General features: G+C 52.2%; 1 protein-coding gene across 3 annotated transcripts in view; it reads left to right on the forward strand.

The window, feature by feature from the left end:
• The window catches only part of CDH13 (cadherin 13), a 1,089,618-nt gene that overhangs the window by 991,734 nt on the left and 78,163 nt on the right, over positions 1 to 19,721 (forward strand). For all 3 annotated transcript variants that reach the window (XM_078439088.2, XM_078439089.2, XM_078439090.2), the window contains one exon: positions 1,977 to 2,230. In XM_078439088.2, coding sequence (XP_078295214.1) covers positions 1,977 to 2,230 — 254 coding nt within the window. The remainder of the gene's footprint in view (positions 1 to 1,976; positions 2,231 to 19,721) is intronic.

Here is a 19,721-nt window from a genome sequence, read left to right on the forward strand (position 1 = left end):
TTCACACATGCCCGTGTGCTAGTTAACTTGACCTCCAGAAGCAAACTGCGCTGCCAGGAGCCAGAGCTGGTGTGAGAGAAGCCCTCTGGCCCTGAGGTGCACCCCCCTCGGTCTGCCCCGCACTGGGGTGGGGGAAGGAGGCTCCCGGAGACAGAGGTCCTGCCGTCAGCCCTGCTCAGAGCGCCGAGTGCAGGGTGGTCCCGACCCGGCGCGCCAAAGTCTTCCCCCTCTTCGGTGTCCTAGTTGGGATGAATGACTGTGTTCCCAGCGTGGCGATCCCCCGGCCCCTGTTGGAAATGGACTTCCCTGAGGTTGCGTATTTAGCGCGTCACTCGGGATGGACAGAAGTTAGAAAGGGACGGAGCGGTGAAGTATTCTTGTGTTACCCGGATGGGACCAAATAACGCCTGGGTAGCTCCTAGGTGCCAAGAGCTTTGTATCTGTTAACTCAGAGGGTCCCTCTGGGAGTTGTTACAGGTGGGGGCAGGTGGGGGGGAGGGGTCCCGTCCCGGGAGGGGTCCCGTCCCGTCCCGTTACAATCAGGAAGCACTCCTGCGTCAGCACGTCAGCATTTCCTCTGCGTGTGCGTGTGCGTGCCCGCATGCGCGTGCGTGCACTTCGGCGCGTGTGGGGAGCGCTGCGTGAGTGTTGGCTGCGATCGTTACGGAAGGTTACCGCAAGTCAGTCCAACTCACCCAGCGGGTTTCAATCCCAGCTCTTGCCCCTGTGGGGCTCTGCCCCCACTTCCCGTGGCCCTTACAACCTGGGAGGTCATTTGCTTCCTTGTAGTCGAGTGTGAATCAACTCCGTGCACCTGCTTTGGTCCTGTCCTCACAGCAGGAGTATCCCTATGTCACGGGTCTGAGGAGTTGGTTACTCATTCTCCCACGAAACATTAGGGAAATAACTGGAAATAAATAACGTGGCCTCATCAGACCTGAACCTCTCCCCACGCACCCCCAGGGACAGGAAATGTCACTCCTACATCATCTAGTGGTTTGGAAAGGGAGTGGCCAAGTGACTGTCATCTGGCACATTCTGTGATGGGCAGGACCATCGTATGAATAGTGTCTACAGTGGGGCTTCTTTGACATGATCTGATTTCCTCTGCACAGCAGCTGGGAGAGGCGGGTACTCTGAGACCCCTTTGCAAAATCACCTCGGTGGACCCCATCTCAGTGACCCTGGGGCCGGAACAGTCCACTGTCATGTTGGACGGTCCCTGGCATGGCCCTGTGTCTGGTCATCACTGCCTCTGCCCAGTATGTGGCCACCGAGCCCCCAAGTCATGGTGACAATTGAAAATCCCCCCCCCCCCACACACACACACACTTTCAAATGCCCTCAGGTGAGGAAGGGCCCAGAGGCTTAACCCCAGGTGTTTCCAATCCTCTTCAGCCCTTTTCCCTATGAGACGCCATCCCGGGAAGCGTGCCTGTGCCAGAGAGCTGTAGAGACCCCAGCCTCAGACCTTGTGGCGAGTGAGAGGGAAACGGTGCAAATGGGACTTGGGGCCTTTTCCATTCTATCTCCCATGGTGACGGAGGCAGGGCTACCCCGAAGCTGGCAAAGCTTAGGCTTGAGTCGTTCATGCCCCCAACCCCCTCCAAGTGTCGGCGTCTTGTGGCTACAGGTCACAGGTAGGAAGCCTTTTAGTGTCAGTGTGGCCAGGGCGTCGCCTAAAGAGATCGCAACGGGGGACCCCAGGTCTCTGGGGCTCACATAATGTGTTGTCATTTATTTCTTCATCTAAAAAAAAAAAAAAAAACCAACACCTTCCATCCCGATTTTTGTATCTGTATGCTTCGTATTCCTTTTGTTAAGGGGGACCCCAAATTGCATTAAGGTTGGCCCACAAATCCTGGATCCATCCCTAAACATCCACCCGGGCCCGTGGGATGTCAGAGTGCTTGGTGCAAAGGCGCCTGCCCTTTATAGCAGATTCACATGCTCAGCCTCCTCCCCCTGCTTTCCAGCCTCTGGACTACGAGATCTCCGCCTTCCACACCCTGCTGATCAAAGTGGAAAACGAGGACCCGCTGGTACCCGACGTCTCCTATGGCCCCAGCTCCACGGCCACCGTCCACATCACTGTCCTGGACGTCAACGAGGGTCCGGTTTTCTACCCGGACCCCATGATGGTGACCAGGCAGGAGAACATCTCCGTGGGCAGCGTGCTCCTGACCGTGAATGCCACGGACCCAGATTCCCTGCAACATCAAACCATCAGGTGGGTGAGCGGCTCCCTAACCGGAGGGCGGAGGCAGGCAGGAGTTGCGTTTCTTTTCCAGATGCAGGCCTGGCTGTCCGGAGCAAACTAGCCTTACGGTAAACTTGTTAGTGATCTGGGCGAGTGGGAGGCACAGGGCACCCTGAAGAGCTCCTGGCCGATCGCGTCAGGACCAGGCTGACTCTCCAGGGATGCTGCCTCCACACCTGATGCCGGGGAGGAGGGTGGCCTCCGGGCAGTGTTCCCAAATGGCCAGAGGGGTCTGCCAGTGCCAAGCACAGGCTCTGAAAAAAAGAAAAAGGAGCCACCACGTCTGGCCCCCCCCCCCTGCATCTCAGACACTCGACCCATCGTCTCGCCACCATGACTTTGGAAGTCAGCATTGGCTGACTCCACATACAGATAAGGGTATTGCGAATTCAGAGAGGTTCAGTGCCTAGCCCGAGGCTGCCCAGCCTAGTAGCAGAGGAATCAGACTAGAAACGGGATGGTCTGGAAAGTCTGTGCTCTCTGCTCAGTGCCGTGGACTCGGAAGCGTCAGAGCCGGGTGGGGGGGGGGGGGGGGGGGGGAGCAGACATCGCCGGTACTTAGAAAGGGAACGTTGGGGTTAGGTTTCCGACAGATAAATGGCAAGCCAAACAAACAACAACAAAAAATCGTCTCCAAAATTTCCGTCTTCGTTTCTTGAGCTCTGTCCGGTGCTTAGAAAGAAGGTGTCGTCGTGACAAGATTTAATTAAATGATCGTTACGTAGGGTACTAGCCTTGACCGGCTGCTCTCGTTGGTACGGTGTTTCGAGGCAAGCTGAAATCGACATGCAGGTCCAAACGCCCGCTCGTCTCCGCAAAAGAAAGTTATTAATCTTTCTTTTCCAAAATCTAATCTTCTTCTCGTAGGAGGAACAGGATAATCAAGTATTAGATGCACTTCTAATAAACACGTGTCGTATTTTCCTGATTCGAAACACCTGGAAACGTGTCACGGTCTCCACACAGCCACTTTACCGTGGAACGAGCTGGCAGACGAGCGGCTCACGTTAGTTTCCAATCCCAAAAGGGGATTTATTTTCACAACAAAACTTTCTGAAATGCCAGATGAACTAGATAAAGGTGCGAACTGTACCAAATCCTATAATAATGTGACTCTGAAATTGCCCTCTTTTTTCTCTCTCTTTCTCCTTTTCCTGCTGGGTACCTGGCAGAGGAAAGATGCAATTTAAATATCAAAGAGAAAGCTTTCCTTAAGTCCTTAGGTGGGGAAACTGGTAGCTTCACAGACAAATGTACAAATTTAGGATGTCTTTAGGGAAACTTTCCTGTCACTATGTATTTCTACAGCAGGAGCAGAAGAGGGGACTCTGGGTGGGAGAGAGAGCGAACTTCCACGGGCTTGATGTTCCTGAACCCAGGGCTCTGCCCTTGCTGCGTGACTTGGGATGTTGCCAGTCTTGAAAGTGTTAACTTGGTGGGGTTGGGGGGACAGATGTGGTGACAGACAGAGACCTGGGTCTGTCCAGGTTCTTTGTTTAAGACGAGCTCTGGCTGACTTAGGCAAAAGGAGGAATCTGCTGGTAGAGTCGCTGGAGGGCTTATTGAACATGTTTAGAACCAGGCCCGAGGGGCACCTGGGTGGCTCAGTCGTTAAGCATCCTACCTTGGCTCAGGTCATGATCTCGCGGTTTGTGGGTTCGAGCCCCACCATGGGGCTCTATGCGGAACAGCTTGGATCCTGGCACCTGCTTCGGATTCTGTGTCTCCCTCTCTCTCTGCCCCTCCCCCACTAGTACTCTGTCTCTCTCTCAAAAATAAATAAACATTAAAAAAAAAAAAAAAAAACAGGCCCGAGATAGCACAGGAACTCGGGCATTGCAGAGTCTCTAGGGGATGGGAAATGATGGGTTGGCACAGCCCGACCTCACAGGGAGAATGAACCACCTCCCGCCATTTCCCACGACCTGTGCCCCTCACCCGCAGGGGCTCACGTGCCGGGGGGCGGGGGGATGTTGCCTGAGCTGCAGTCAGGAGCCTCCCGACTCAGGGTGCCTGACGGTCCACGGAGATGATGCTCTCAGATGCAGGTGGCTGATGGGGAGGGAGGAAGGAGGTCCCATCCTGTGGATGGAACGTGGAACTGGGAAGGTGGGCCAGACCCCAGAGAGCAGGTCCAGCAGATTGAGGGAGGGACGGGATTCTGGTCTGGAGAGGGCGGGGGTACCGGCAAGAGCCAAGCCCCTGAGACGTATCAAGACCAGGGTGCGAGCCACTGGGACAGGGTACAGGCGTCCCCCGTTACACCACGGGCAGGACGTCAGTGGAGAAAGCTGTGTGTTGATCACTGGAGGGGAGGCTCGAGGGAAAATGCACACGTTTGGAACGCTTTGAAGAGCTTCGTGTTTCTACCGTCGGTCACCACAGATACGACCCATGTCATGAGCTGCCAGGACCGTCCTCGGAGTGGCCTAGCCCAAGGCGGCCTCAATTGATGGGGACGCGGGGACTCAGCATGAGAACGCAGGTGCTCAGAGCATGTCCTTTTTGCATCTTTTGGCTCTGCTGTCCCCCGCGGTCGGCCACATCCTCAGCCCCATCTGTAGGGCCACCAGCAGTGCCGGTCCTCGGCCCCAGCGGCATGCTTCCCAATCGAAAGTTCAAGCCCAGGGCCAGGCTTGGGTCTCACAGAGCCCAGTTGGACCCACGGCCCATCTCTGAGCCCCACAGAACAGCAGGCGGGTAGAGTGTGCCCACCGCGGGCCCCAGGTCCCATCACGACCACCAAAGGAGTTCAGGGGGCTCTTCCCAGGAGATGAGAACGGATGCTGTGTCATCAGGACCCACAGAGTCACTGTGACCAAGTCCAATTTTTGAGTCCCCTCAGGAAATACCACTGAGGTGTCTGTCTGTGGCTGGTTTGCCTAAGAGTTCTAGCATTTACAAATTGAGCTGAGCAGTGTCTGGAGAAAGCAAAGTAAGTGTGTGTGTGTGTGTGTGTGTGTGTGTGTGTGTGTGTGTGCGCGCGCGCGCGCCTCACACGCTTCTCTCTCTGGCCACACTCCTCACACACATCCCTTCCTGCTGGGGCCACATGGTGGCCCAGAAGTGCCCCCCGTTTCTCAGCCTGGCACTGACCGGGCCCCCCTGCTGCTGGTTCTGAGCTCATCCAAGGCACGGACAACCGTGTCGCTGACACATTGAGCCATTGTCACAGGAGCCTTTTGGGAGAAGAGGTCTGTTAATTACTTGCCGCCCTTGATCCGACACACTGAGAAGCGCCGTCCCTGAGGGGCTGTGTGTGCAGTGGGTGAGGAGGGCGGCAGGGCGGGGCCAGCCAGGCTGGGACCCAGGTCTCTGACGACCCGCGCTTGGCTGCCCAAAATTCTCCGAAAGGCACGGTGACCTTGTGAGCGGTCCTGTTATTGTTGGCTTAGTGATGCTTTGGGGAGCAGGCGTGGGAAGAGGGAGGGAACCCTTCATCTCAAGGAGCGCTCTGAGTTCAGATGACGGAGGTGTGCATAAGATGCTGTCCCAGCCATCCTGCCCCGGAGGGTGTCCATCCCGTCAGAACCACTGCCTTGAGTTCTGCCACCACGCAGGTCGTGGCAGGTGCCCCTGTCTGTGTGTGTGACTCTGTGTGTGTCCGTGTAGCTTTCTCTCTGTGTCCCTCTCTGTTTGTGCCTGCCTCCCTTGGTATCTCCTTTGCTCTGTCTGTCCCTTCCTCGTCTCCCTCTCTGTGTCTCTGCCTCCCTCTCCCTGGCACCCACCCCATCACTGCCTCTCTGTCTCTCTCATCCGCTCCCCGCTGTCTGGTGTTCTGCCCCGTCCCCTTCCTCCCCCTCCTCCCTCCCCCTCCTCCCTCCCCCTCCTCCTCCCTTCTCTGCCTCTCCCCACCACCACTTGGTGCATCTCTATCCCCAGATGCTCTGTGACCCCCCAAAACCCTACTTTCACCAGGCACCGGGAGCCTTGACAGGCACGTGGCCTCTTCCCTGAGGGCAGGCTCCCTCGCCCTCAGAGCAAGACACCTCCTCCCCACCCCCAGCCCCCACAGAACTTAGGAACTTCTAACGAATTCCCGTCCTGGCTGGCATCCGGTCTCCCATGATGAAAGGCGGGTCTCATCTCCGCCCCACGTTGGCAATGCTGGCCCCCCGCTAGGGACGCTTTCATCACACCAGGGAACAGTAAAGTCTGTGAAAGGCGCCTTGATCTCTGAGAAGCCGGCAACGCTAAAGACAGGAGATGTCCAGGCATCAGAGTGAATACTCTCCCTAAAAAGCCCGAGTTATCAAGACTTGTTAAAAAGGCCGTCGCATTGCGCTCTTAGCCAAATCAAAATGGACATCAGTGGGCTGGTGACAGATGAAATTCTTCTTTTTAATGACTTGTATCTTCTTATCCTTATTATAAAGTTAAGATAGTTCATGGAGGAGACTTTTGAAAAGGCAGTTAAGAATAAGGAAGATGATAAAGAATCCGTAATAGCTCCTATAATACCCTCTTAACAACTTGGGTATAGCTCCCTCAGTCACGTGTGAGGGGGCTTCCGTTTTTATTACCGGAATTGGCTCTCATCACCCGTCCTGTTCTGGAACCTCCTGTGCCTCCTTCCCAGTATATGGCGAAGAGCTTTTCCATGTCAAGACACAGCCATTATTATTAATTGCTTGGTAGTATTCTCTTATTCTATTACATGGATGTTCTCATTTATTCATTCATCTCCTTGTTACTGGATATTTAGAGTGTTTCCAGTTGCATGCAATTATTTTTCTAAAAAGGTCAGTGGCCATGCTTATAGCTAAATTGTCTGATGCACCATTAATTTCCTGAAGAATTTTTCGAAAGCTCTTCGAGCCAAAGGATGCGTATTGTTAATGCCTTTTGTCATCTAAAAACTTCTTTTTTTTTTGTACCGAAATTTATATTGTCCCTTATGATTTGAATCGATGTCATGATTAGAAAGCTCCTCTGCTCCCAGGTCGTGTCGATACTGACGTGGTCTGAAACAGAGCCCCTCTCTCCCCACCACCCCGGCCCCCTCCAGACAACGCTCCTGCCTTCTGGGGGAACCCTGTCTCCACGTCCTTGAGACAGGAGCCAGACATTTCTCCGTGACATTTTGGGGTCTCTGACGAGGAGCAGGCTTGTGCAACGGAAACTATTGGCTAATTACTATCAGAAGGAGCAGCTCAATGATGATTATGCTAATATGGGAATGACTGCCCGACGTTCTCCAGCAGCGACGTGAATAGCAGGGACTAACCCTGGCATCCTGTCTGTTGATTTGGCTGCTCTGGGGACGCAACCAGCAGCCCGATCCTCTCGAAGGGCTTGAGAGGACTTATTTCACTGTGTTGCATAATCAAGGGATTTCTGCCGAGGCAACCAAGTAGCAATTCCAATTCTGAACATCTTTCAGACAGAGCTCATCCTGTCCAGGGGCTGCAGTAAACCACTCTGCAGCAGGGACTTTTGCCTACACACTGAATAGATGAGATGTGTGTGGAGGAGAAATGTGGTCCCCAGCGATGTGAAATGACCTATCACTGCTCAACATGTGTTTGGAAAGGATCGTGCATCCAGGGAGCTCTGTGAGGGTGTGTCGAGCGGCACCGTATCTGTGAGGATTAAGTCTCGCTGAAGACAGTAGGAAAATTCAAAATGACAGTGGCTCAGAGAAGATAGAAGTCTATTTTCTTTTTCTCACCTAAGTCCAGAGTAGCCATGGCAGTGTGCAGGGTGTGGATGGCAGTTCCTCAAAGGTGTCAGGGGCCCAGGATCCTTCCTGCTCGCCATTCGACCATCTCCAGGTTGGCGTCCCCTTCCTCGTGGACTGTAAGGGTTGCTAGTGCACCAGCTTTCGCATCTGCGTTCCAGACAGTGAGATGGGAGAAAGGGAAAGAAGGGAGTCTCCTGTCTTTGAAGGAGATTTCCTGGAAGTCAGCCCCATTTCTGTTTAAATCTCAATGGCCAAGATTAGTCACGTGACCACACCTAAGTGCAGGGGACACGAGGACATGGGGTCATTTAGCTGGAAAGAACCCAGCTTTGGAGACTGGGATTCTTTAGGAAAGAAGAAAAGAAGCGTGGACAGCATGAGATAACTGATATTTCTACCGCGAGAATCTTTGAATATTGAAACTTTCTACATAATAAAAAAAAAAAAAAAACACAGGATAAACTGAATTATTTTTTAATTTCTTTTGTAATGTTTACTTTTGAGAGAGAGACAGAGCATGAGTGGGGGAGGAGTCGAGAGGGAGGGAGACACAGAACCCGAAGCAGGCTCCGGGCTCTGAGCTGTCAGCACAGAACCCACCGTGGGGCTCCTACTCACGAACCATGAGATCGTGACCTGAGCTGAAGTCGGACGCTTAACCCACTGAGTTACCCAGGCGCCCTCAGGGTAAACTTTAAAAGTTACCACGTGCCACGATACTAGATTTTTACACAACCGACATAATAGATAAGCGTGTTGTGAAAAACAACTGTTTGATAAAAGCACAAGGATTAAAGCTAGTCTTTGGTTCGTTCGTTTATTCATTCACTGAGTTTGCTTAGCGGTATTCATTTAGAGCCCAGTGGGGCCCTGACGCTTCTAGCTGTCGTGCATTCACTCGTGCAAGAAACGGTCTCTGCCTACAGCCTCTGGGGAACTTGCAGTCGTGAGAGCAAGAGCATGTCCTCCCTGGGAAAGAAGGAAGGGGGCAGGAGGGCAAGGAAGGCAGAAGATAAATGGTTTCCTGGGGAAGCAAGAACCAGCGGTCCCTAGCTGGGGAGGAAGAGCTTCCGAGCATCACTGTGGTCTCACTTGTCAACAGATTCCTGAATTCCCCAGAAAGCCCACTATCCCCCTGCCTCCGTGCGGGCCTCCGTCTCCTGGGAATTGGGTGCCAGCCCAAACGGGCAGAGATGTCCACTTTCCACCCCCCTGCCCCCTGAGACACGTGCTTGGGAAGCCTAGCGTTGTTCTCTAAAAGTTCACCAAAAGCACCGCCACCAAAGCCATTTAGTTCCTACAACCCTGTAAATGAGACCTTTCTCATCTCCCTTGTTGCTGATAGGGAAAGCAGAGGCCTCTGAGCCCCCCTCTGTGGGAGGAGAGCGGGCAGAGGTGTGCGGAGGCCTGCTGAGAGCCCCGGGGGGCTTTGCTGGCACCCACTGAGCCCAGAGAGGCGGCCCTGACCTTGCGACCGCACTCCCCGGGCTCTCTAGACATTCAGCACCAACTTTCTCACGCTTTACTGTCATCCCCGCCCCAATCCCCCCACGTCTCCAGTACCATCACAGAATTACGCACTGCAGGCCTGGCGCCTGGACCTTCAGATTCTCCAGGGACCTACCAAGGTGCCAGGGACCTGAACATCTAGCCTATTGTCTCCACGATTTAAAAAGAAGACAGCAACGCTGAAATTAACGAATATCGAGCGCCCAGAGCATCGCGACAACCTTTTCAAATTTACGATCGGCGAACCCGTCTTTACCTTTGCAGGCCGTCTGTAGGGCCCCCCTGGCAGGAATGTCTGAGCGTGCACTAGAGAAACCATAGGGGATTGTAGATGAGAATATTCCCGGTCGCCAAATAAGGCCAAAAGCAAAAGCAGAAACGTCGTTTCAAACGTTCTACAGGAACAAAATGTGTTTGCAGGGTGGGTACCTTCCAGGGTATTTGGTAAGACTTGGGCTGAGGCCACCACAGGCAGAGAAGATTCTTCGAGGCTGGAAATTTTTGAGACGGTCGCCGCCCGGCCAGGGCCAGGCAGATGGGCGAGCTGGGTAAACAGGCACAGATTGGTGGCAGCCGGGTTGCAGCTGTCTGTGCATAGACATGTTTGTGCATAAGCAGGCATCGTTTATCGGTATTATTATTATTGTTATTCACCTTCCGATATCGAAGAATGCCCACCACCCATGACAGCATCTGCACGTGGCCTTGTTTTAAAGCAATCCCAGGAGTGAGGGCTGAGCGGGACAGACAGGCCTCAGACTGGACTTCCCACGGCCAGGAGGGTTGCAGTCAGGAGCCGCGCCCATCAGCCGGCCCTTCTTCTGGAGCCTTGATCCAAATTGAGCCTGTGCTTTGGACACAGAATACCTGAATCAGATCCAGATTAGATCCTCGTCTCTCTGAACACTGCTTTGCCCACTTTGTCCTCATGTCCTTGAGTCTTTTTTCAGTCATTTCCTTTCTTCTCCCCTTTTGGACATGGAGGCCTTTTAGCTCCGGGGTAGAGTCCGTTCATGGGCTCAAGTGGATACAGGAGGCCCCGTGCACTGATGAAAAGTCAGCCCCCAGTGACTTGTTAAAATGCCCCGTTTCAGTTTGCGCTGCTATTCGTGCAAACCCTTTTAACACCTTGTTTAATCTAATATCGGAGCCCATTCAGAGCAAATCACCAAAATGAGGGTAAATCGGGTGAAAAACCATGGGCTGTCTACGGGACATTTTGTTCTGTATCTTCTAAGATCTTTGGAAGCAGATGTCAAAACTCAGTCCACTTGGAAGTGTGGATTTTGTCATCACTGACATTTTCAGGAACACACAAGCTCAAAATGTATAGTAGCGTACCATTTATTGGGCCGGAAAATGAAGCTTTCAGGCTCCTTTTTATTTAAAAAAAAAAAAAAAAAACAAAAAAACAAAAAAAACAGATTTCAAAACCAGATTTAAGAGTTTCATTTGGGGTGACTCCCACCTGTTAAATTTTAATCAGAAGTTAAAGGCTAAATAATAACAATTCTACCTGGGGAAATTAACCGAAGAGCCTCCCTCTAGTAAAATATATTATTAACGCTTCGTCTTAATTAAATGTGGCTACTGACCTCGATAGCAGGATTTGGAGTGAGGTCCTTTCTGTTTTGTTTTGTTTAATGAATGATTCTTTTCTCGAGTCAACAAACACAGAGCTTGAAATGTAAATGAATTGTTTACAGTGGCGCCTTTGTAGTTTTTAATTAAAGTGCGGTTCTTCCATTGGAAGTTTATGGTGGCAATACATTTTATTGCCTACTCCGCTGTAGAGTTTTTAATTATTTATGTAAATGTATTAGCACAGCTGACTCTTATTTTCAGTGGTCAGATTTTGTGTTATGAAGATGCCAGTGGAAAACAAGGTCTAATAAATTAAACAACCGAAGTTTTAAAGATTTAACATCTTCCGCGGCTAAAAATAGAATTCTGGCTTTTATCATGATCCAGGGGTGGAAGGTTTTCATTATTAACCTCAATTAGAGGCACTCGATTCTGTTGACATGAAAAGAGCTGACCATTTGGATAAACAATGGAAAAGTCATTTTACAATCCAACCGCCTTTCTAACATCCATCTACACGGGTTGTTCTAAATCTGCCACGGGCCAGACTTTCATTACTGAAAGCATGGTTTTGAATTGGTTATATTTGAATATAATTATGACGGTCATCCTTGCCTGCCTGAGAAATTAATTCTCACAGCCAACATACAAAATATTGACAAACGCTAATATGGTTTCTTGCCCACTGTTTTCGAAGCTGTTAAATCTGCTTAGCTGGGTGTTTTGTTGTTGTTGTTGTTGTTTTAATTTTAATAAAGGCGTTTGCAATAGACCAGCGTTGCTGCAGACGCTCCCCGTATCATATTGATTGAGAAAGCCATACGTCTCAGGATGGCAAGAGGAGTCAGCCGAGTGGAGAGGAGCAGGCTTATTTTATGGGTGCTCTTTGTCAATCACCAACACCAGGCAGCCCCCGAACACATCTAGGGGGGGTCTCGTGAAGGGCTCATCACGACCTTATACTAACGCAGGTAAATAACCGTAGACAGCGAGCCACACAGCTAATTCAAGAAGCGTGTTTCAACAGCAGCTCCCAGTTTGCATTTTCAAGTGATGAGGCTCTAAACTGTCGTCCTCCCACATAATTTAATTCAGGGGGTTCCTTGTGTATCCTAACAGTGGGTTTCAGGAGAAGATCAGACCTCATAGAGCCGGCTCGGAACAGCCTCGCATGCCTGTGCGGAGTGGGGCCTCTGGATCTGGACTAGGGTTGGGCTGGGATAAGCCAGCTCTTCAATCATTGAATCACTCATTCATTCCACGGGTTTCTGATGAGCACTTATGACACGTCGGCCCTTTTCTAGGCACTGGGGACACGGCAGCAACACGAACAGTTAAAAAGATGTGTCGTCATGAAGGTTATAGGCCAATGGCAGAGGGGGAGAGGAAGCAAACAAGAAAACAAACGAGCAAAATGAATAGCATAGTAGTGGGCGGTCAGTGCAAAGAAAGAAAAAAGGCAGAAAGAAGTGAAGGTCTGAAAGTCGCCGATGGCGTGGCATTTCGGTAACGAACTGAAGGAAACAGGAGTGAGCCGTGCACGTATCTGCGGAAGAGTGGTCCAAGCCAGAGGCGGGGGGGGGGGACGACAAGTGCAAAGGCCCTGAGGCAGGATGTGCGAAGGTATGAGATACAGGGGGTGAGGTATCACTGGGTCTGGTGCAGAGTGGGTGAGGTGGGGAGAGGAGATCAGAGGTGCACAGGGGTAAAGCTTTTACTCTGAATAAGACAGGAAGTTAAGCCGTGGTGGCTTTAGAGAAGAGTAAGTGGGGAGGGGTGGTGGGAAGGGAGACGGCAAAGACCAGTGGGGAGGGTCCTGCATTAAGCCAGGTAGGTGAGAGGTGGCACGACTTTGGACTTCGCGTTGGCGGTATGTGCCGTGAGAAGAAGCCTTACTGAATGTGTCTGGAAGGTGATGGCAGTCGGGTTGTGCGGACCAACCACGTGTGTGAGAGAGAGAGAGAGACACACACACACACACACACACACACACACACATGCCCAGGTTTTTGTCCTAAACAACTGGAAGATGGGGTGGATGGTTATGAAGCAGACAGGCTCACTAGGGAAGGGACTCGGAGGAGGTGTCAGAAACTCAGTTTTTTTGTCTGTTTACTGTTCATTTATTTTTGAGAGAGAGAGAGACAGAGCATGCGTGGGGGAGGGGCAGAGAGAGAGGGAGACAGAACCTGAAGCAGGCTCCAGGCTCTGAGCTGTCAGCACAGAGCCCGACACAGCGCCCGAAATCACGAACCGTGAGATCGTGACCTGAGCCGAAGTCGGACACGTAACCGACTGAGCCACCCAGGCGCCCCAGGAACTCGGTTTTGATGGTACTGAGTTTAAGGCAGAGACAGGGAGCAGGGATGGACAGCAGGCAGGGTCTGGGCTAGTCAGAAAAGTCTGGGTGTCGTGCACATCCACATGAAACTTAAATGCCCGAGTCTTTGAGATTCCCCCAGAGGTGAGGAGGCCCAGGGGTGGCCCTGCCTGGCATGTTCTACATGAGGCCTGCCTCCTGAGAATAAGTGAGCCAGCCACAGTTAAATACAACAGGTGCTCTTGCCCGGGCAGCCAGACCTCCAAGCAGCAGAACCAGAGTCTACACAAGTACCACTTTCTGGACCCAGGATGGAGTGGACACTCAGCCAGCGGCCGATGAGCCTGGCTCTGCCCGTCTCCTTCTCTCCGGCCACCAGCATGTCGCGCCCTCTGCCCGGGTCCAGTCCTCCGCCGCGGTCACCCTAAGTTCGCCTGTTTCTTACAGCCGCGCTGATGTGCTCGCGGTCATGACAGAGTAGCTGGCATTTACTTTGTCCCAGGCTCTGTTCTCTGTGGCTCGTATGCTCGGTCACATGTAATTTCCCAACAACCCTGTAAAGAGGGTGCCTCGGTTACCCCTCTTCAGAGGTGAGGACGGTGAGGCTCAGCGAGATTCAGGAACACCCCCAGAGGCACACGGATTCCCACGCAGGAGCTCCGGCTGTGGGACATACCTCGCACCTTCCTGCTCCGCTGCCCCCAGACCAGACTCTCGCTGGAGAAGCTCAGCCCTCGGTGTGCATTTGCCAAAAACCTCAACAGCCTTGCTCTATCAGACTCCACTTCTCAGAACCACCCTGCACATTCTGTTTCTGATTTTTGCTGATCGCCCCGAAATCGATGACACCCACCAGTCCCGAACACCCCATTGAGACCCTCTGCTGCCCAGATGTCTGGGGTGGGGAGGCGGCCCAGGCAGGGCTGCGTGGGTAGAAGTGGCCGAAAGCCCTCAGGGTTTCGTGCGTGCGGGCACCTTCTCGCCACCATCATCCGGCAGGGACGCCTCCGTCCCTGGGTTTCCCTGTTTCCTGTGCTTCCTGCTCGTACGGCTGCCTTCCCAAGAACAAGGCTCCATCATCACATCACTTTCGATGCTGCCAGGCTTTGCTGGAGGAGGTTAGACAATCACAAAGGTGAGACGTGTTTTCCCAACGCGTGCAGGGGAAACAGACGTTGACTTCTCGCTCCATTGGAGAATCAGTCTTGTCTCCAGGGGCTGCCCCAGAGGGCCCCCCGGGTCTCACGTGGCCTTGCAGAGAGGGCTGCCACAGCCCCGCGGCTCTCGTGGCTCTGCCAGTCTGGTGCCCTGAGTTCAAATCCCCACCCATACGCTTTCAGGCGTGTAACCTCGGGCAGACATCAAGTTCCTCCAGCCTCAGTTTCCTCTCTTATAAAGTGGGGGCAATAATGTCTGGGCTGCAGGGTCACTGTGGAGGGTAAAGCAGATAATTCAGGAGAAACGCTTGAAGCACAGAGCCTGGCACATAGTAGGCACTCAATGAACCGATTAGCATTCTTGGCCAAGAGTTTAAACGTAGCCATTCTCTAAAGGAGGCTCTTCAAGAATGAGAAGGATGTTTTCCTACAATCCGTGGTTTCCACGCATTGCAAACTTACAATAAGCAAGTCTGCGGAAACACTTACTAGGGTTATTAGTGGAAATGAGTCACAGCTCCCAGGAACGATGGCACATCCACAGCCAGGCCAGGGTATCTCACTGCTAAAAGCCTCATCATGATGGCAGTCTCCTCCTCATTCCTGGGGAATTGAAGGTAGCAGAAAGAAGTTTCTGAAGGCTCAGCCTTGTCATCTGCCGTTTGCTTGCCTGCAAGCAGTCCTCAGAGATGACAGGGCACGTGGACGCGTGGTGAGCAATTATTAAACACACGTTGCAAACAACTGATTTTTGAAGGTTTGCAGCTTGGCTTTTCGGGAGACAGGTACGCTCGATCTTGCAATCTTTCTAGAGCATACGTGTAACAGTCCTATTTTCTGCTAGTACAACGGTTCCTGGTTCGGGTATCAGGATTAAATTGATCCGTAGGTTAAGATGCTCTGCAAAGCATATGACGCCATGCAAATAACACCATGACTAGGAGAGACTGTCACCCAGGCAAGCTGAGGACCTGGTCGAATGTCTGAAGGGAGATGAAACAAAGGAGACTTAACAGTGAGTAGGAGAGGGCGTTACATTTCAGGACCTCCGATTGGTGACTTCTGGTGCAGGGTCTGTCGGGATCCGTGGCTGCAAGCAGCAGAAACCAGCATCAGCTACATTACGTGGAATAAAACAAGAATTGACGAGATTGATTTTGGGGGTCACAGAAGGGCCGGGAGACCAGAGGAGAAGCTGGGAAAAAAATGAGTGGTCACCAAATGGAGCCAGAGAGGAGAGACGATTGAGGCTGCTGCAGTCTAACTCAGCCTGGCACTTGAGCACTTGAGTTAGACCTCCCAGGGCAAGAGCATGATGCCCCCAACCCCCCCCCCCCACACACACACACACACACACACACGGAGAACATCTGATTCGCTGGAGCTGACCCACTCCCACTGTATCCAGGAAAGAATGGGAGCTCGACCACGACCACCCACGACCTCCCAAAACAGGGGTCTGCCCAGAGAGGAGGCCCGGGGTGCTGGGAGGAATCAAAAATATGGTGAACAGCCCGAATGACGGATATCCACACACCCTTCCCGTGAATCTGAGTTTTCCCGCCATGCCCCGGATGATCCATGCTGGGCACTCGGGCCACGGCTGTCCCCAGACGCACGACGTGAGGGACACACGCTGGCACACAGAGTAATTGCGCTGAGAGTCTCTGTCTCAGAAGGAGCACAAGCCCTGGACGGGAGCAGGGGTGTGGCTCCGGAGGGCTGGGCAGCCCAGGGCCGCTCGAACAGGGGGCGGTGAGCGACGCGTTCCCCTGGGGAGGACACTTTTAGGGAGCACCAGAAAACTCAGCCATCAAGACAGTCTTTTAATGCAATATTTTTTTATGTCAAAATTAACACAAAAATTCATGTTAAACAAAATATCACATCTGTAAGTAAAGTAGGATCGATGTTGCTGATTTTCTTCCACCTCTGATATGACCGGGCACAGAAGGTGAGGGCTCCTTGGGGCCCGCTTCATCTGTAAATTTAAAGGGTGGGATTGGGGCGCAGAACCCTCCTCACCCATGGAAATCCATACCTGGGCTCAAAAGGAAAGCAAGAGAAACCTGTGGGTCAATAAATAATGTTTAAAATGATTCAGGAAAAGGAATAAAGGAGTAGGAATTGTGAATGAAAATAAAGCAGAATGACATAGGAAAGGCAAATGTGAAAAGCAACTAAACGCAGCATCTGTAGATGTGATGGTGCGATATCTCGTTCCCACGCTGGGCACCCCAGAAGTGGGTGTGGCTCTCCCCATCCTACAGAGGAACAGAGGTACCCAGATATGCTCAGGGTTGAAAAGTTAGTGAGTGGAAGGGATGGAAGTCAAATTCACATATGCTTATGCCAAAGAGTTTTTTAACAAGGAAACTATTTCTTTTATTTTGCAAGAGGAGAAATCATCATTTAAAAACAAAAAAAAAAAAAAAAAAAAAAAAAAAAACGCACCCAGCAGAACCTACAGCCTCCTTCAGATCGCATAGAATGATTCTCAAATTCTCTTCCAAATGGGATTTTTATTTCACAAGCTAAGCTGAGGGTCAGGGTTCAGAGGGTCAGTTTTGTCTCTATTCTGCGCTTGAATTCTTTGTGTCTGGGGTTTCTTTTAAAATGTGTAGAGATGGTGGGGCGCCTGGGTGGCGCAGTCGGTTAAGCGTCCGACTTCAGCCAGGTCACGATCTCGCGGTCCGTGAGTTCGAGCCCCGCGTCAGGCTCTGGGCTGATGGCTCGGAGCCTGGAGCCTGTTTCCGATTCTGTGTCTCCCTCTCTCTCTGCCCCTCCCGCGTTCATGCTCTGTCTCTCTCTGTCCCAAAAATAAATAAAAAACGTTGAAAAAAAAAAATTTTAAATGTGTAGAGACGGGAGGACCAGAGGGGCCAGCAGAGTGAGAAGTGAAAAAATGGCTCTTATGGCCCCGGCTGGCGTCCTTCTGAGCGTCGTTTATGGGACACCCACAAATGAGCTGTTCTCTGGAAATGGAGGTGAGCTGTTCTCCCAGGAGCCACCCAAGAGCAATGACGGGCCAGTGATTCCTGTCAGATGCTTCACCCTTGCTGTCTAAAAATCAAACATCTCTGGGACTCCTGGCTGGCTCATTCAGTTAAGCATCCGACTTCGGCTCAGGTCACGATCTCGTGGTTCGTGGGTTCAAGCCCCGCATCAGGCTCTGTGCTGACAGCTCAGAGCCTGGAGCCTGCTTCAGATTCTCTGTCCTCCTCTCTCTCTGCCCCTCCCCCGTTCATGCTCTGTCTCTCTCTCTCTCTCTCTCTCTCTCTCTCTCTCTCTCTTCCTCAAAAATAAATACACGTTACAAAAAAATTTTTTAATGAATAAAAATCTTAAAAAATAAAAATTAAACATCTCTGGCTCACCGAGTAAATATTTCACAAATACTTACATCGATTGTCCGGTCACTAGGGAGATGCATCTACTAACGTGAGCAAGTGTATCTTCAGTCTCTGCGTTTCCTGCAACTGCTCTGAGCACCTTGGTCTAAGCCACATCCGCATTCACCTGGACGGTGATCCCTGGCCCGAGCCAGCCTCCTCATCGTGCTGTGTCCACACCGTATCCTTCTGCAGCCGGCCTTGCTCTGCACCGGCTTCTCCCTCTCTCCTGGCCGTCTCCGCTCCCACCGCGTGGCCTTCCCCGCCTGTCTTCTCCGCTCAGGAACTGTGCAGAAATCATTCTCTCTGCTTTGGATCACCGACCCTCATTATGCACACGTGCTGTGTTTGCAAATTCGACAAGCTGAGGTGGATTTGTAGCCCCAACACACTTTCCGTATCTTCGCGGTCCCTGGCAGAGACGTGCGTGGAACAGTGGTACATCTGAGCCACCCGACACGCCCCTTCCCAGCCGAGGTCCAAAGAGGGGACGCTCGGCCTTCTTCCTTCGGCTGTCATACGGTGACCAGGCATGCTTTCGAGGTCTCTTTGGTGCTCCATTTTTTTTTGCATTTTTGGGCTTTGGGTGGTGATTTTGCCGTCTGAAATGGCCCCGGCGCGGTGCTGTCTGGTGTTGGTAACAGCGAGAAGCTGGGAGGGGACTTATGGAGAAAATAATGTGTTGGATGAGTTCCTTCAGGCCCGAGTTCTAGGGCTGCTGGCCGTGCACTTAATGTTAATGATCGACAATGCGTGTTGAATACGGTGTCTTTCGACAGAAACACACATAAGATAAGGCGATGTAATGATTAGCTGACAAAAACGTGACCACAGTCTCGCAGGAGCCCAGGAGCAGCGGCTGGTGTCACTAATTCAGCGCTTACAGTGCCTAGACCGCGGCCACGGAGAACGGCTAGGAGGGACAGCTTGCCCGTATGTTTGCTGCCTGTCTGCCCTCTCCCTGGGCTACAAGCCCCGTGGAGGCAGGGGCCACATGAGTCTTGACACGTAACGGGCAATCAATACATTTTTGTGGAATTGATGAATAAATTGGAAATAAGCCATGATTTTCAAAGCCAGTTTTTCCTCAGGCTCTAGACTGTAGTGAGTCCTGTTCCGGGGCTCCCAGATAACCCCTCTTGGCAAAGTCTACAAAGGGCTTGCCATCAGGGTCTGACTCTAACAAACAGTGTGAGTGAATGCTGATTCAGTGTTCTTACTCGACTATTACGCGATGCTCTGCTTTGGGCCTCCCCTCTGGGCTTCAGAAGATGAAAGTGGAGACTCCCCCCACCTCTCCCAGTGCCCCTGGCCAGGCACTGAGGCCCTGCTGAACCTCTTGGAGGCCACCTTGGGCGGTGATGGTGCCACCCAGCTGTTCAGGGTGCCGCGGCCGTGGAAGGCTCTCGAGAGGCCACGAGTATCTGTAGCTTGGTCCCTCCTGGGGAGAGGCTACCCTGACAAGCCACGTGACTCCTCCCTGGACCAAGAAGTTACTCCCAGGAAGACTGTTACCCCAAACGAGCCCATTAGTTTGGAACACCGAGAGCTGGTTTGCTAACGAGCAGGCTCGTTGCTTCCTTCACAGCTTCTGTGAGCGCGGGAGTCCGAAAACTTCCCATCCGGGGTCAGATGATAAGGAGCGGAGGCTTCGTGGGCCCCACGTTCTGTCGCAACTACTCGACTCTGCTGTTACAATGCGAAAGCCGCCACGCGGACCGATAGGCGCGGCTGTGTTCCAGTAAAACTTTATTCACACAAGCAGTCGGAGGGCCGGGTTTGCCCTGTGGGCCACGGTCTGCCAGTCCCTTCAGTA

This window comes from Panthera onca, chromosome E2, assembly GCF_046562875.1.
Source record: "Panthera onca isolate mPanOnc1 chromosome E2, mPanOnc1 haplotype 2, whole genome shotgun sequence".
Taxonomy (NCBI): domain Eukaryota; kingdom Metazoa; phylum Chordata; class Mammalia; order Carnivora; family Felidae; genus Panthera; species Panthera onca.